At 38.9% G+C, this 18,002-nt stretch overlaps 1 protein-coding gene across 9 annotated transcripts in view; it reads right to left on the reverse strand.

The window, feature by feature from the left end:
* RBMS1 (RNA binding motif single stranded interacting protein 1) overlaps nt 1–18,002 on the reverse strand; it is a 204,900-nt gene that overhangs the window by 32,295 nt on the left and 154,603 nt on the right. For all 9 annotated transcript variants that reach the window (XM_057747132.1, XM_057747138.1, XM_057747134.1 and 6 more), the window contains exons 3-4: nt 6,923–6,981; nt 1,876–1,967 (exon numbers count right to left, since the gene is read on the reverse strand). In XM_057747132.1, the coding sequence (XP_057603115.1) occupies nt 1,876–1,967; nt 6,923–6,981 (151 nt within the window). The remainder of the gene's footprint in view (nt 1–1,875; nt 1,968–6,922; nt 6,982–18,002) is intronic.

An 18,002-nucleotide genomic window follows, 5' to 3' on the forward strand; every position in this document is an offset into this window, starting at 1 on the left:
ACTGAAAGACAATTATGTTCCTTGAAGGTTTGATATGAAAAAAATCAAGGGGGCATTCTACTGAAAAAAATTAACCAGAAAGACGTGAAATGAAAGAAGCAACTGAAGGGACTTTTCAAAATAATGAGAGTCGCCAGAAAAGTCATGGGACCTGCCCTAGATTTTGTCCATGAGAGGAAGAAATGGGAGCTTCAGAAAGGAGAGGAAACAGACAGAGAAAAACAGAGCTCTTTTCTGATTGTGCCTTAAAAAGTCCTGCTTAGAAAATGTATGGTTATCCATTGTTTACAGAGGCGTATTAAACATTCTGTAAATCATATACAACACAGATATTGCATACTCATAATTAAATATATTTAAAGCCTTATAACCACTGTCTTTCAACAATATCACAGGAAATTGCTCTGTATTGTGGACAAATAACCTAAAAATCATGAAAAAAAAATGATGGTGTTTAGTATTTACAGTTTCTGTTTATTTTAGCTTCTTACTCTGGAGTTTAAAAAAATTCTAAAGTAAATCCAACTCAATCCAGAGGTCTAAAAATATTAAAAGTCAAGGATTACTTTAGAGAGGGGATCCCTTTCATCAATTCCTGAAATCTTTATTCATGTTGATTCTTTTAATCAAGGTAAATCTCTATCCTGGTAGCTGCATATATGTCCTTCAACAGCTTTAAGCTCTTAGCAGGTAACTTTTCTCAACCAGCATTCTTTAACTTCCATAAATCTTCTTTCCTTATGGAAATGTGCATGCTGCTCAGGGAATGATCACAGGTAACAGAGGACAGCACACGATTACTTTCCTCTGTACTTCAAGAAACCAGATAATATAAAATTCTCGATCTTTTGAAAAGAATATACAAGATATCAAACTGTCAAGTTTCAAACCTGAAAATGTGCTCCACAGCAATTCAAAAACCGCAAATTAAATAAAAAAAATATGAACATAATTAATAGGAGTATCTTAATAAGTGCACTACAGGCACTAGGTATGATACAACCCACATTTACATTTAGGCAGTAAGACTGGAACATAAATACCACTTCAGTGATAAGAGTTCATCAACACAAGTCCTGAATAAAGCCACTGCAGAATCACTAAAGAGTAGATTTATATTCCATAAATAACCATTGTCTAAAACTCACTGACTTTTAGGGACTTCCCTGGTGGCCCAGTGGGTAGGGCTCTGGCTCCCAATGCAGGGGGCCCGGTTTTGATCCCTGGTCAGGGAATTAGATCCCACATGCATGCCACAACTAAGAAGTCCTCATGCCACAACTAAGAGACAGCATGTCACAACTAAGACCTGGAGCAACCTAAATAAATAAATAAACATTAAAAAAAAAAAAACCCACTGACTTTTATACAGAGGAAAGTATCTGTAGCTTACACTGCATTAAAACTACTAGTATATTTGTACAAAGCATACATATGTGAAAAAGTATATTTGTTATTCTTTCAGAATATGACATTCTATTCACAATTACCTTCTGAAGTGTTTCTAAAATGTATTAATCCCTTAAGCACTGACATTTTAAAATTATTTTTAAAAATACAGTACAGAGCTTATGTCTACAAGTACCAGCACCTGAGAAAATCTGGTGCCAGTTCTCCATTTACTTAGGGGGTTATATAATCTGCTACGTAAAATTCTGTAGAGTTATAAAATCCTTCTTCACACGTAAAATTATGAGAAACAGTCTTTGGTAAACAGCTACGACTGAGGATGCGAAGGCATGGGACAAGTGTCCGCAGGTAACTGTCACTCGTGGGGAAGGAAGGGAGAACTTGAATGGTGACAGGAAAAGCCATGTATCCAGCTTCAGAACCAAAGCCAGAGACCACAGCGGTGAGCACCGGCTCTTGACTCACCTTTGCCATTTGAGCTTGAACCCCATTTGCCTTCAGGGCAGACACAGCCTTCTGAGCTGCTGCAGGACTGTCAAAGTCAACAAAACCATAACCTGAAATGCAAAACACACTTAGTGTTTAAGCCATTATTTTACAATTATGTACAGAGAAAAAGGATGACTCCATTTGGTCTCTGATGCAGGCAACAGAAATGGAAGCCCTGACGTCCTGACAGATCTCAAGCTTTATAGCCCCAGTGCACCATCCTCCTTGGGCTGTCCTTCTCCTTCTAGCATGGGCAAGGCAAGTTGCCCTTCAAGGTTGAAAAAAAAAAGAGAGAGAAAAAAAAAGAAACCATTTTTCCCCCTTTCTCCAGATCTTTTTCTTAGATGTACTGTACTTACTGTGGGGGAAAAAAAGACATCTAAGTTACCAAGATTTAAAAAAACAAAAACAAAAAAAACCACCAGCTTCAGAAAAGTAGCATTTTTAATAATTTGGTAAGAAAAATAGAGCTATCCTACAGAGCTTGTAAGTGTATGTTTATTCAGTAGACTACATTTTATTTTTCAAATAAGTTAAGTACAACCATTGGATACCCCAAATATAAAATAACCTAACCGCTAGAATTTGGTTACAAATATCATTATTTATCTAAATTACAGCTCAAGATCTCTTCAAAATAAATAAAGTGGGGGGGGGGGGGGGGGAATGGCTCCAGAAACCCCAAATAGCTGTTTTAGCAGTTCATGTCCTAAAGTCTAAAAACAAAACATAATAAAACAAACAAATAAATAACCTCCTAAGAGAGGCCCTGGCTTGAGGCTTATTTATTCATAGGTTTTCAAACATTTTAAATAAGCTGGTTGGCTATTTTCCCTGGCCATAACAAACCAAAAGCAGGAAATAAGGGGGGTAAGGGGTCAGGTTGAGGGTAGAGTTGCTACAAAATCATCAAATGGATGGTATCTAGCAGTGAAAACTAACAGCAACCAAGAGGAAAACTATACAAAGAACAGGGTTTAAGCAGCATATGAGCAACAGCTCCATGAACCTTACTGATCCACAAGCATCACTGTATTAAATCAGGCAATCACTGATTTGTCACTATGAGAACTCTTAAGTGATTGAGAAAAGGTTCAGTTCTCTTTAGCACATTGTTTAAAAGATCAGGGTACCCAGGCAAAAATACCCACAGAGATTTCCTTAGAACGCAAACCTATTATCAAAGTAATCTTAAATAAGTAAGAATATTTTGAAAAAGAAAAGCCCTGTTGCATAGAGGTCACATAGAAGAGGGGCCAGCCCTATCATTTATTTATAGATATTATAAAGTTACAGTAATTTACACAGGAAGAAACTAGTGTCAAAATAGACAAATATACACACATCAATAAAACCAAACAGAAACTTCAGAAGTGGTCCAAAGGTGAGTGTGCAGGATTAACACCAAAAATGTTGCCTGGTAGCAAAATCAGTGGACTAGACTGTGGATTACAGACATAGATGGTTTAGGAGAGATGAGTGTCAAAGCTGAAACAAGAAGCAGCTTCCTTTGATTACCTGGAATAAGGCTTAATTTGATTTTGACAGTGAGTGGAGAAATAGCCAGGTTGGACAGAAAAAGAAGAGGCTGACCCAGGTAAAAAACAGAGAACTCTACTCAACAGCCAGGTTAGAAATTAGGTTAAACGCATTTTGGATTTTCTTTTAGAAATCTGTTGTTAGTGCTAACATGCAACCTGCTATGAAAATATACACAGGCACACACATACTTACTTTCTCATTCTCATACATGTTTTATTACCAAACACAATTTAAGCAGGTCATAAAGGAACACCCAACCACACTGAAATGATGTAACTTCTACTGATGGGCATTTAAGACTTCCTCTTTAATTCTGCAGTTGTCAATAAATTAAAATGAACAGAAGATCTCAAGTTTGATGTTAATGTAGTGGAAGTTTCTATTCATTCAGGTACTTTTAGTATTATTTTATCTGTTATTTCCTAATTAGGAAAAATTCATAATGGCTGCATTTTTTAGTTATTTGTTACATCCTTTTCTGGCCTTGCCCAATGCCTACCACATATCTGTTTCATAAACATTTGCGGCAAACAAATATAACAGGTAAGCATGCAACCTTGTGCTCTTTCACTTCCTCTACGATATTACTTTCAAGTAAATATAGAAGTATATAAACGAGTTGCGCAGGTTCTATGGGTTTCATTATATAAACACATATACAGATATTTCTGAAGGTGGGATTCACTAAATAACACAGTATCCTCTCACTGGACCCCCAGGAAGACTCTTCTCAGGTCTCAGGACCAGGAACAGTTATGGTATTCCTGCTTCTTGGATCTTTTCTACATTGTCAATCATCACAAGAATAGGTATGTTTATTTTTGCTTTGGCGACTAGGAAATACACGGCCATGTCTGCAGTAACATGAAGTTTCCTGCTCTTACCCCTATTCTCCCTTTGGTCTGACTTATCCACACCCATTTTACATGTGTGTGTGTTTTCTGGTCTTATATGCAACTCTGAAAACACTGATAATTAACCAGCCAGTGTCACAATCAATCCTTTTATGAGCTTTTTTTTTTTTTTGGTTCTGAACTGTCATATATATCAGTATTGTAGAGCATTTAAACACCTTTTTTTGGGCAAAAAACCAACAAAAATTGAAATGTAGAAAGCAACAGAACAGTGAATTTTAAAATTTAATAACTACAATAACATGTTATTCAGAGCAATGTTTCCTTCAGCTTAATTTTGTCTGTTAGAGAGAGGCTCCAAAATATGTTTTGTGACAAAAAATGTGCTATAACCTCAAAGATCTAACTTCCAGGTATATAATTCTTTGATCTATTCAATCTTAAAAAACTGGTATACAACACAAGCACTTTTCATTTAGAGTAGCAATCTAAGCATTACCTATATTCATCCATCCATCCACCCCCCCACCTTCTCAAGTTATCTAGAACTTGGCTAACGTTATCTGTCTTTATCGTGAGCTATGCTGTGTTATTTTTTCTCATTTGTCCTAAAACTACTTTTTTTATTTTTCCAGGAGCTCTTTCATCCTCCCTTCCAAAATTTCATAAATCCATTCTTGCTTACTCTCTCTCCCTCCCTCCCTCACCCACACCTAAGATATCTGTTGCTATTTCTTCCTGAAGCCTGAGCGACACAAACAGCCTTATTAGAAAGTTTCTCTCACTGCGCCCCACCCCAGCACAAGGAAGTCTCTCCTGAGACTCGATTTAGCAGAAAGTCTCTAGGAGACAAGTATAGAAAATCAGTTCTGAATTACTCTTATCCTTATTTACAAGCCCCACAACTCTCTCCACGTATCTTTGGACCCTTCCCAAATATCATGGGTTTATACTATAATAAGATGTTAGATTTAGCATTAGTATTTTTTTACTCATAGCTTTTCTAGATCGTGCTGAGCATTTTGTAGAATTTTGGTTTCTAGGCAATAGGGTCTCGTTGGAGAAGAGTGTACAACAGTTAACATCCAGTGTAGAGGTGTGGTAGAGAGTTCACCCAGGGAGGCCTCTGGGTCCTCTCTCTCACTTAACTAGGTGAGGAGGTGCTTTTTAACACAATGATCTGCTGCAAAGACTTCTTTTTTGTGGGGAGGGAGGTGCATGGGGTGAGGAGGAAGAAAGGTAGGGGCAGGCTATAAAACAACTTGTCTACTGTGATTTCTCTCTTGGTTTGAAACAAATGCTGAGAGTAGCTTCCTGTTTTATACCTGCAAGAGTCCATTTTTTTGGTGATAAAACCAAAGGATTTTTTTCTGTGTCCCTGCTCCCTCAAATCATGTTAAAATACGTTAAACAAGGCTAATCGGGTGAGCGGGTAAACATTTCAGTTTACAATTTGACTCTCTCCCGCTTAATTCACTTAAAATATCAATCGAGTACCACTCTACATAAAGCCTGGCTCTACTCACTGTCCTACGGCAAAACTGCCTGAATGTACCATGTTGATCAAACATGGGCTTTAGATATTTGCCGCAATAGCTCCTTTAAATTCAGGAGCTTTGCAGAAAGAGACGGAAATACAAGGAATCACTTCAAGTCTAGATTAAAGGAAACGCTAGCTTCTAAGGTGAGGCCCTACCATACCATAGGCTTCATTTACGTTCTTTGCCTTTTTCAGATTGTGCTAAGCCAGAGCCGTCACCACTACTTGAAAAACTGGGGTCTAATTAATGAGGCGATTTGCCTTCTCTGCCTATTCCTGTCAACCTTATTTCAATTCATGGGGTCAGTCGTTCGACTCAAAGTCAGCTGACTCCATTCTTCCCCTTTCCTAGAAATCACATGCCTATTGTTAAGATGCTGGATCATTAAAAGTCAGAACCATGGAGTATCAGTGCTGCCTACTGTAGACGCCGCCTCTTCCAGCTCATGGAGCCGGATGAGCTCATCCTAATTACACAGAAAACTGAAGGTCAGTGCATCAAATTAATGCAGCAGCATATTTCAAAGGGGTGTATGACCTCCCCTCCCTATTACAATTTGGTCAGTGAAAATGGTTCTCTCCTCCCTGCTGCCAATATTGTCAACAGGCATTCAGCAGAGAACAATTGGGAGTATTGAAACATGTAATTAAGTACTGCTTAAAACTACTCTATTCTAATTAATAGAGCCAATTTGCACAATATGTAATCTTTTCAGTTCTTTAGTACAGTCCAATGGTCTTCAGTAAGCAGCTCTAATCTCCTCAGGCTCAGGAAAGAAAAGCTATTTTCTAACTCTACTCCCCTTTTAAGAGCAGGGGATAAATGCCAGCCAGTACTTTGCATGTTAACTCTACTGGCGTCAAATCTGGGATTCTGGCAAATGGTGAGCTGCTGCTGGGTTTCCAGCCAAAACTCAACCAGGGTCAAACGTAAGCAATATGCTGACATTGTGCAAGACAGAAACTGGGTGACACACAAGATCTGGATTTTAAAAAATGGAGGTAGTTCTGAAACCAAGATCAGGTTTAACATTCCGTTATTTCTCTAAAGCTCTGACTTAGCAAATCACCAGCGAAGGAAACATACCTTTGCATTTGTTTGTTGTCTTATCCAAAATTGCCTTCGTGGAAACGATTTTCCCGTATCTTAAAAAGAAAAAGAGAAAGAAAGACGTTATAACTGAGGAACTTTTATTAATGTCTAAGTCCGGAGAATACACATACACTTATCAAACACCTGCACACTTTAAAGTACAAAATGTTCTTTGCTCAGGGACAGGAAATGAGAATTCTAAACACAAACTAAACTATAATAGGGGAATGGCTAGGTCTCTCGTTTGAATCTCTGGATTACAGTCTAATGCTTAGCTCTGAGGAATCAGGTACTTACCTGATGATCTTGGGACCAAAAAAATGGAATGTGAGCCCTATTAAAAATAGTTTCTTCTAGTAACACTATATTGTGGTCAAATACAAAGCCAAAGGCAAGGCCACAGAATGGTTAATGGAACGTACTAAGATCCACATAGGCTTTATGAACTAATCACGGTGGGAAACCTGCCTGGATCATATCTATTTCATTTTGCTTTTGCAGGCAGCTCTGCATGGCTCTAGATCTTCAAAGAAGGGTGCATGTGCGTATATATCTTTAACACACTTGATATGTTATTTAAATATTTTCAATGTGATATTTAAAAGAGATCTTTTTTACCTAAGATTTTGATAACTGTTTATAAATACCTTTATTAAGACCTCTTTTAATGCCACAATAATTAGTTACACAGTGTACTCACTAATGTGTATGCGCACACGTGTGCAAGGAATAGGCAATAAATAACATGAAACAATGAACCAGGAATTAAGAGTTCATTTTATGAGGGGTCATATGAAAAATGTATTCTAATTCCTTAATGTACACTAGAAGTTGGGGAAGAAGGAAAAAAAGAATGTTAAAACCGAGTGCACTACTATCGAAAACAAAGGGGCAGCAGAGCTTAAACATACGTGCTAACCCTGCATCTTTTCACAGTGACCAGACCACAACGCAAGGCACTGCTATCTATGTTTGTCTTCTAAAAACGAAGAAGAAAAACCTTTGAAAAATAATATTCTTAAAAATTACTGGATCTTTGGGAAATACATACATATAACCAACTTCAGGTATCTGAGACCATTTCCCTATTTATACGTGACAAATTCTAAAATTTTACTTTCCTATAGATTTACTTTAAAAATTTCGCATCTTCTCTAGTATTACTTCCTCATGAGTGCTGCTGAGGACTAAAAAGACTCTTAAAAGTTTTAGGAAATGTAAGTATCTGCACAGCACTTTAAAACATTTTAAATGTTGCAGGTTTCTATTTTATGCATTGAACAAGCTGAAAGATACTTATCTAGAAGAAACAAATGGCTTGGGCCACCCTTCTCCCTCAGTTAATTTTCACTCTGTGTAATCATGTAATCAAATGATTACTAACTGGGCATGAAAGTAAAGATAATTTAAGGTTCAAATGACAATTACATTCAAGAGGCATAAGGCTGCACAAACACCTTGAATTCCCTGTAGAGATTCTGAGTATTTATAACAACCTTAACACAGGTCATTAAGCTTACAAAACTTTAGGGAAAAAAAAATCGGCAAACCAGAAAAAAATAAGTGATTTAAAGACCACCTTTTAGCAACCATTTATCTACCTAGGTTATTGACATGCTTGATATTTATCAGAGCTCTCTCCTTTGCACAAGTTTTAGCTGAAAACGCTTTTAGATTGCATCCCTGCTGCAGCCCTTTCCAAAAGTTGGGAAGAAAATGGTGTGACTCCAACGTAGGATAAGGGGATTGGGAGTCACAGAGATTAAGAGACTGCTTGAGGTCACGGAGTTCAGGGTCTTTTGTAAACCAAACAGAAGAAAGGAAATTTAGAGAGGGTCAGGCCTTCCACCCTTCTGGTTCTGCTCTCCACATTAACAACGGAGAAGAAGACACGGAGAGAGGAAGATGTGGGAAGCAGGAAAAGAGAATAGGCTCCGGACAGCACTGAGACTCAACCATGCCACACTCTCCTCTGGTTAGGGTTCTTTGATCTTGGCTACATATGACATTACTCATTACTTCACACCTATGCTTCTAGGACCCGCACTCCCAGAACCTCACCCACCTTTCTGGGCACTCTTTCAGTGTTTTTTGGTTTTGTTTGTTTGTTTGTGTTTGCTTTTTCCCCATTCAGCTTCCTACTCTCTCATTTATACTTTCATCACATTTATACTTTCATCACATTTAATAATCAGTCCTAGACCCTTCCTTTTCCTAGGAAATACATCCAATGCCATAGATTTTTATTAATGTATCTTCTTGGATGAAGCCCATTTCTCCTTCCTGGTTTGTTTTAAACTGACCAAAGCTTTAGTTTTTGTCTTCTTTTTTTACTTAACTATCTTAGTATCTTACTAAGATACTTAAATATCTAGTTAAATGTTACTTCATGTCCACTATTTTCTAAATCCCATACCCAAAGAACCCCAAACACATCTTTTCTTGTCTCCTCTTCATACCTCTTTTCATTCAATAGCATCACCACATTCCCAGTCTTCCACCAAGCTTGCGGTCCTTGAGACATCAACTCAGACACTCCTGAACCCAGCAGGTCAATCACTCTTGTGAGTTTTGCCTCTGACATGTGTCTGATGTTCACTCCTTGCCTTCACTGTGCCTATACCTATGCAAAGAGCATATCCCAGTTCTTACCTCCAGCCTCTGGTCCTTCCACTCCAGTCTGCTGCATTAATCTGCCTTAAACACCATTCTGAACATGGTTCTGTTATCTCTCCACTGCCCCCTTCTATCCATGCTTGAACTTCAAGAACTACTGTAACACTTGCTTTTCCATGAAACCATCCCTAACCTCCTCAACCATTTGCTGGCCGATTTTATAAGAAATTAGAAAGTGAATTACATTTCCTTGGTTCCTAAAGTTCTAGGCACTTTGTATGTACGATCTTATTTAATTAACTTCACAACAATCTTATGAGGTAGCAGTGACTATTCCCATTTTTGTAACTGGGAAAACAAAAGCACACAGACATTCTGAGCCTAAGATCTTGCCTAAAACCCTAAAGGTCAAAAATAAATTGTTAAATTTAAGTTCTCACTGCAATTTATCTAAGACATAATTTTGAGAAACAATGTTTCCTTTACACACAGGGTATGAAAGGTGAGGGAAAAAAATGGAAGATCTCTTCTATTAAGGGACTGGAACAGATTTATTTTTCAAGCCAAAACAAGTTTTTTGTTTGTTTGTTTTAGACACAAAAAATAAATGTGGTTCATGGTTGAAGGTGGGATGGGGGTGTGTGTAGCAGAAGAGAGACGTCTGAAATTTATCAGTTTTACTTTCTATTGTGGTTTTCATCATGATTTGCGGGTTAACACTGAAAGCCCATGACTTCCCAGAAAGTCAAAACAGTTTTCACTCTCTCTGTGGTACTACCGCATACTAGCCTCCCTCCATTCAGCAGCTCTGGAGTTACCTGGGGTGGTGGTGGGGGCGGGGGTGTGGAGAGTTTTCCTCCCCTACAGTATCTTCTTCTGTGAGCTGTTCACTCAGTTACACTGCTCACAGCACAAGGGGATCTCATGAAAATACAGACCCCTGACCTGGAAGATGGAACACTTTAAACTGCTCAGACCCTGGCGAAGTCAGCTTCTCAGGGGCTGATGCAGTCACCATGTTGTGGGAATGGAGTCCCGAACAAGTTCTGATGCCATGAGAAAGGATCTAGAGTATGGGGAAAAGTCATCTGGCAAGTGGCGCCCCAAGGAACGGGAAAGGGGGCAGCAGGGTTTAGAGCAGTCCCGATTCCTCTCTGAGAGTCTTATCTGCAGTCAGATTTAATAATGTGAGGCAGGAGATGGGGTGGCGGGAGTCATTACAGATGATTAACATTTAGTCTAATTCTATTGTTGATCAGCAGTGCCTGCAAGAGGAACATATCTGGATAGAAATTCATAAAGCAACCAGATTTTCACCTCTCCCTGTTCCTATCTGCAACTTAATTTGTATTAAAAAAAAAAATCCAGTAACACGGACATACAATTTATTGGGAGAAAACAGGCCTCCTGACTGGCAGAATTCACACTCCAAGGACATCAAGGAGATGCATGCTCAAGAAAGCAAGCTGCAGAATTTAATGGGGAAAAATGTGAATATAAAGATTCCTCGGGTTTTATCCAGCTTCAAAGTAACAAGGCTCAGACCCACAGTCCTGGCTACCCAGAATATAATATTGTTTGCTAAGAGCAGAGAATCCACTCCAGAGGAAGCTCTGACAGTAAAAGCATAAAGAGTAATTAAGAGACATGACTACAGAATAATGAGAATTTCAAAGGGAGAGGATAACAAGTAAAAACTCACATTTAAACATATTGGCTGATAAAACCTTTTGCTTAGAATCTACCCAAGTTTCTTTTGTTTGCACCACAGCTTTTGTCATTTCTCCCCCATTTCCATTTCTTCTTTCATCTACTGTAATACAAAATCTAAGCGCATTTTAGTTTGCACTTACTAAAATAAAGCTTAGTTCTCTCCTCTGCCCCCCATCACTTAATCCCTCACAAATTCTACCTTCTTGATAATTTACCATAATTACAAAAAGAAATACATATTTGTTGTAATTAGAAGACACGGAAAAGTAGGTTGAAATATGAAAATCACCTGAAGTTCTGCATACGAATGTTAAATGGATGGATGCGTGTCCTTACAGACTTCGTCCAGTGTGCATGTACACGTGTGTGCACACGGCACGTGAGCATGTGTGCATGCACACACACTCTCCCTCTCTCTCTCCTCTCTCTCATCTACTAGGGAACTTGGAGCTTTTCAACATCACCAGTTACAAGCCAAGGCTCTGGAGAATGGAGTCCATTCCACCCACCACCAACAGATGGCGGTAAGGGTCGACGAGTTATTTTAATATCGGTCATCCCAGTTGGAAATTCATTTAAGGCACCATAAGGTCATCGGCAATGTTTGTGTTGGTTTATGTTACAAACATTATTAAACTGAAAAAGTGAGTGTGGGGGAAAAAACCAGGAAAAGTGTACACCTATAAAGTAAACCAAACGGATTATTGTAAGTGTGAAAAAGGGCTGGATACTGCTCACGCATATAGGATGGTTGCTTTTGTTTGTTTTAACAGCTGAACTGCCTGTGAGAGAGGCTGTGCCCGTGCAGATGACAATAATCAGCAAGAAGGAGGGAGAGGGGATTGAAATGAAAAAAAGAAATCAAAACCTCTGGACTCCGGGCTATCGAATCAGCATCCACGTTGAAAGCCTATGACCTAGTGAGTTAATTCAGGGGAATAACAGAAGTAACAGCTTACATTTATACAGCTTTTGCTTTGTGTCAGGCACTGTTTTATGTGATTTAGATCAATTATTTTAATCTTCACAGCAACCTTGTGAGTAGGTGAATTTTTATTCCCACTTTATAGATGTGCAACCGAGGAACAGAGTGAGTATGGGGCCCACTGAAGGTTACACAGTGGGTGAGCAGCAAAGAAGGGAGGCAGAAGTTGGCTTTGGCCAAGCATGTTGACAACTGCAGAAACCTCGGTCACCAACCACAGAGCGTTCCGGAGGTTCAAACTGGTTCACATTGTGAATCTACAGAGCTCCAAACAAGTGGCTGGAGGATGAGGGTAGACTCTGTAACTGCTGAAGTCTCTAAGACAGATGCTGATACCATTCAGAAAGTCGTTACCTGACTTTCTGGGTAGACAACATTGTTCTATTTGGAATAAGAAGCCCAAGAGAACAAATCTATCAGTGGGGAGGAGGTATGGGTGGCTTTAAAACTTAAAAGGAGTAAGCATATATCTATTTGGTGGGAACAGATTTGGGAACTAAGAGCCAAAACCCCTTTGTTATCGCGCACTTGTGGGGGGGAAAGGGGAAAAAAATTCACATACATACACCTGCACACAGATGATCTGTATATGCAGTTCTGTAACTTGCTTTTCTTTTTTTTTTACTGCTTTATCTTTTCAATGGCCTCCCAGGAAATGGGGATTTCCTACAATCTGCTTTAGCTCTCCTAACCCTGGTTGAACAGGGGAAGGAAAAGAAAAGTGTAAATTTCATTCATGCTGCTAACAGAAACATTTGCTGGACAATGAGGCCTAAAACAGAAGAAGCAGAAGGAGTCATTTCTCCATGTTATCCCGAATCCTCAGTACCATGAATAATTCACCTCGTTCTGTTTTCTTTATTTACTTGCTATAGGAAGTAAATGGTGAGCATTTGAAGAGGAGGTATATGTAAAATTTTAAAACTAGGCAATCACTATCAGGCAGATTTTGTAAGACTTCACCTTTTTGGCCTTGAAGATTTTCACTGTTGCTATAAGACCTCTATTAAAGGTATAGAAAGATACTCCATTTTTAATTCCAGTCATTTTGGTTTAACTCTTAACGTTCGCTAAGTGCCCCTTTCACTTGTGCTCTGCGGCTGGGTGTGCTTTGTGAAAACAGGATTCCTGAACTATGCAACAGAACAGGAAGCTACATCTGATGTGGCTGGAATGGGAGCCAGGGTTTGAGGAGGAAAATGTTTAGCAGGAAAAGCTGCTGCAGCCCTAAAGGTCAAAACCAAACCTGGTGCTGAAGGTGAAGGGAACGCAGGAAAGACAAGTACAGTCAAGAAGGAGGTCAGACCAAGAAATCAAGCCACACATATTCACAGCACGTCTCCAGCATGCCCTTCACCATCCAAGGCCTGTGAAAAGTATATATGATGCCATTCCTGCCATCGAGGGGGTAATTTGGGGGTGGGCGGGGAGATTAAGGAATTTTTAATATTAAAAAATAACTAAGAATATTGAGATCCTGTATGATGAATGCTAAATAAAAGGAGCATATATGTAGGATTAAGGCCAAGTTCAGAAAGAAAGACTTTGGGGAAAAGAGAAACTCAGGTAGGCCTTGGAAGACAATAAACAGAAGAATCTGTCTAATGTGAGCTGTGTGTGGAGAACCAGAGGCCAAGTCTGAAAAGGTCCTACAGGCCTAGGAAAAGGAGTCAAGGAACAGAATGTGGCTGGAGGTTTTGCAACTGCGGAATGATATGACGAAAGCAGGATTTTGTTAAGATTAACGAAAATCTTACGGCTAGAATTAGCAGAGAGAGAGAGATAACACATTTTTGGTTTATTATTACTAATATTTTTTGGCTCTTTGTACGCAAGCAATAACACTCAAGTTCAAGAAGTTAACATGGAGGGCTGAGGAGAGCTAGGAGAAGAATGGAAAGGTTCTAAAGGACAGGAAAGTTTTAAGAGAGGACTTCTTTTAACTAGCCTTAAGTGCTTTAACTTAATATCTGAGAAGAATAACTTATGGTATCTGTGTTATAGAAAGCTAGTGGCTTGCCTCTGTGAAGGCAGAGGAGATGGAGAAAAGGAATCACCATGGTTCACTTTTCTGAACTATCCTGGAAAGGACAGTGAATTTCAGCTCCAGTCCCAGACCTGGAGCCTGAAGATTAATTTAGCAGAAGTGCATACCATCCTTGAGTGGTCCAGCCCTTGGAGAGATGGGAGGCTTTACAACATGTGAGCTGATGGAGAATAAACTACGGAAGCTTTGGACAAAGTATCATATTTTTCAAGAGAAAATATATACATCTACATATCTAGTTTTTCATAACGTTGAAATTTTAAGATAAACACATCCTTTCAGAACACAAATAAAATTGGTAACTTACATCTAGATATGGGATGAATATATACCCTCTTCTGACTAAATGCAGAACCACTCCTGCTACTCTGCCTTTTCAACATTCCGGCTGGCACAGCTAATCTATTATAAATGCTACACAAAAGTAACAGCTGATGCTGTTTATTGCATATATGGCTTGAACTAAATAATTCATATAGAATGAATATTAAAACTACCTCATCAGAAATGGCTAAGAGGCACCTTTTGCCATATACTATGAAAAACTTATACCTCTCTTCTAAACAAAAAGCACAGTATAAAGCATTTGATTTATTATACAGATTTGCTATTATAGCTTAGTATCCAGTCTATTATGATCGGCAATCAAGATAAAGTAGGTTTACACTATTTTATGGCTTTTTAAGAGCACATAGCACACAAAGGGTCACTGACACTATCTTATGACAATATTTTTGCCACAAGTCACCATACTGCAGCACTTATGGATGCAGGCACAGATGGTCAGGCCCAAATTAGTACTCCGAAGTACTAATATGTTAGAGGAAAATAATACCTGTGTAAAATGGAACCCAGAATTTTGCAAGTAAAATATAGATTATCATAAAAATGAGTTCTGAAAGAGTCTCAAAACACTGATTAATGTCTAACTTTTCAAACATAGGAAATTTAATTATATAAAGTGGTCCTTTATTTCTGAGTTGAATTTATGAACTGACAATGAGAGAGCATTTAAAAATTTTTCTTCCTCTCCCACCAAAACCTGTAATGTCTTGTCTTTGCTTTGACAATCTCACCTGCATCCTGATATACTTCTCTACTGCATGAGAAGGAAGACAATGTTATATTGGGAAGCAATGGAGTTGCCGAGAGAGAGACCTTTCTTCAAGTGCTCATTCAGCCAATAACCAGCTCTGTGATCCTGGTGTGGGTGTCTGGCCTCAGCAGTCCCATCTGTAACACACCTATCACCTCGGTAGGGCGTGACAACATCTACCTCACGGCACTGTTATCAGGGGCCAGCACAGTGCTGACACGTAACAGATGTTTGGTAACAAGTAAATGTTCATCTTTTCTCCCCTCGACCCCCAATTATTTGGAATAACAGTACTTCTAACTCTAACTACTGGAGAGCACTGAACTAGACTACTCTCCTCACCTTTATAATGACGTGGTCCTAAGCCACAAAATGTTGAGAAAATGAAGAACCATTTCTATGGTTACTTTTCAGTACAGATCTCTGCATAATGAAACCCCTCAATATACACTGGTTGAATGAATGAAACACAGACACACAATACACATTGTTTTTCCCCTTAAAGTATCTGGAGTGGGGAATTCAGGGACGTTGGCAGTCATAGGGAGCAGGGCTATACTACATTTTGCCTTGGAAAGTGAACATGGCCTTGTACTCTATTCCAATTTAGCTTATAAAAACAAATGAGGGGAACAAGGTAATTTAGAAGTTTAACGCGGAATTAAAAATTGCTACCAGAAAGAAAAACTGTAAAAGGTTGTTAGGGGGAGAAAAACCCAGAACACCGAGAAGAGTTTTGGTTCCTAGACTGTGTTGTAACTATCTCTAAAGTTGTGTTCTTTTTAAAAGAAATCAAAACGAGAATGCTTTTACACACACACACACACACACACACACACACACATATATACCCGGAGAATTGTGTCAGAGTCTGTAGAAATTGAATGCATTAAACTTCAACACTGAAAACCAAAAATGACTGCTTCATTCAAAACAAGAACAGCGTGACAGAGAATAAAAGTAAACATGCTCTCTGAAGCAAAACAGAGAGTTATCTGAAACTATTAAAACAGGGTGTGCAGATTACCAAGAAATTTCTCTTGATTCTGACACAAGCTAAAAAAGGACGGAGTCAAACTGGACATTTCCTAGACTGAACACTCATGCTGGCTTTGGTCCAGAACACAGCACTAGCGTATCGATTTCCAAATGCAGTCAGGTCATCCCCTTTTAAAGTAATAAATCCTGACTGCCCCACGACCTTGAAAAACCCGCCTGAAGAACAGAATGAAAAGGAAAATGATATCTATTTTACTCATTGCAGCTCTAAGAAATCTGGGGATCTAATATAAATATATGATTAGTAAAAAACACACTTGGGCTGGATAGCCAAGGGAATGCTAAGGTAGCTTGCCAGCACAGTTGATGTTTCTAAACTTAGATATTTCATTCAAGGGTCACTCATGACAGTGGTCATGTCTCTTAGGAGCAGATCTGATGGGAAAGGATAAATAGGGCTCCCACGCTGGCTTCCTACTGGTTTGCTTCTGAATAAGACTGTCCTTAGACACTGCAGATAAAGATGAGCAATCACTCCAAAGGCAGAGGAGTATGGCTCTAAAAATTTATAATCTTGAAAGTTAGGAAAATCAGAGAGGAATTATCTTTATGCAAAAGGAGGCAACCAAAGAGAGCCAAATGCTGTAAGTTACTTTAGTATCAATTTTACAAAATTATCATATTTCAAATGAAGGTAATATGCCTCACTCTCAAGATAGCTTGAATTTACTGCATTTTCCAGAAGATGCAAGTAAGGGGGCTATGGATGAAGACTGGGGCTAAAAGCACTTCTTATTCACATGACCCGATCAGTAAGAATTTTCCAATCTTGGTTGTTTTGAGAAACCCTGCCTAACAGGAGAGGTGCTAATGGAAAGGAAAAATATCCTCCTGATTCTTGAACAGAAAACTAGACTCTAGAAACCAAAGGCAGGTAAGGCTGTTGCTGATCTTAAGTGACATTCCAGAATGGACTAGCGAAATAGAAGGTTAGCAAAACTGGTGAAACGAACAGGCACCAGTGAAGAGCAGGTCACGCACATTAAAGTTCGCTCTTTCTACTCTGGGGGTTGGTGAGGAAGTCAGGGTTGCTTGGAAACGCTACACAGTGTATTTTGATTTGAGCTAAATAAAAATCATTATTTGCTCATGGATTAGACGAGGCTATCTGGGAAGAGGAAATGTGGTCTGGATGAATGGGTAGCTAGCTAAGCAAGTGACTGAGCTAGTCTGATGGTCAGGGTCACAGACAGCATGGAGGAGGCATCTCGTGATGAGCCACGGGCTCTGTTTTTGCCCAGCACTTTTTCAACATTTAAAAATGCCATACATCAGGTCATTGATAGCTCACTTATTCACTAAATAAATGTCCCAAAGCCGGGGGGGGGGATGATGAATGTAAGATGTCAGAATTAATACTTGAAATTATTTCAACAGGCTAAAATAAATTCTTGGCCAAAGCCAACACTAGAATATTTAATAGGGAAAAAATAAGTCTCACATATAAGTTCCAAGGGGTGGGGGGGGGGGGGGGGAATCAACTGTATAAATTTGGGGAAAGCCTTGGCTTATTCACATGAAAATACCTGGAGTTTTTGATTAGGAACAAATTCAAATT

This window comes from Hippopotamus amphibius, chromosome 8, assembly GCF_030028045.1.
Source record: "Hippopotamus amphibius kiboko isolate mHipAmp2 chromosome 8, mHipAmp2.hap2, whole genome shotgun sequence".
Lineage (NCBI taxonomy): Eukaryota > Metazoa > Chordata > Mammalia > Artiodactyla > Hippopotamidae > Hippopotamus > Hippopotamus amphibius.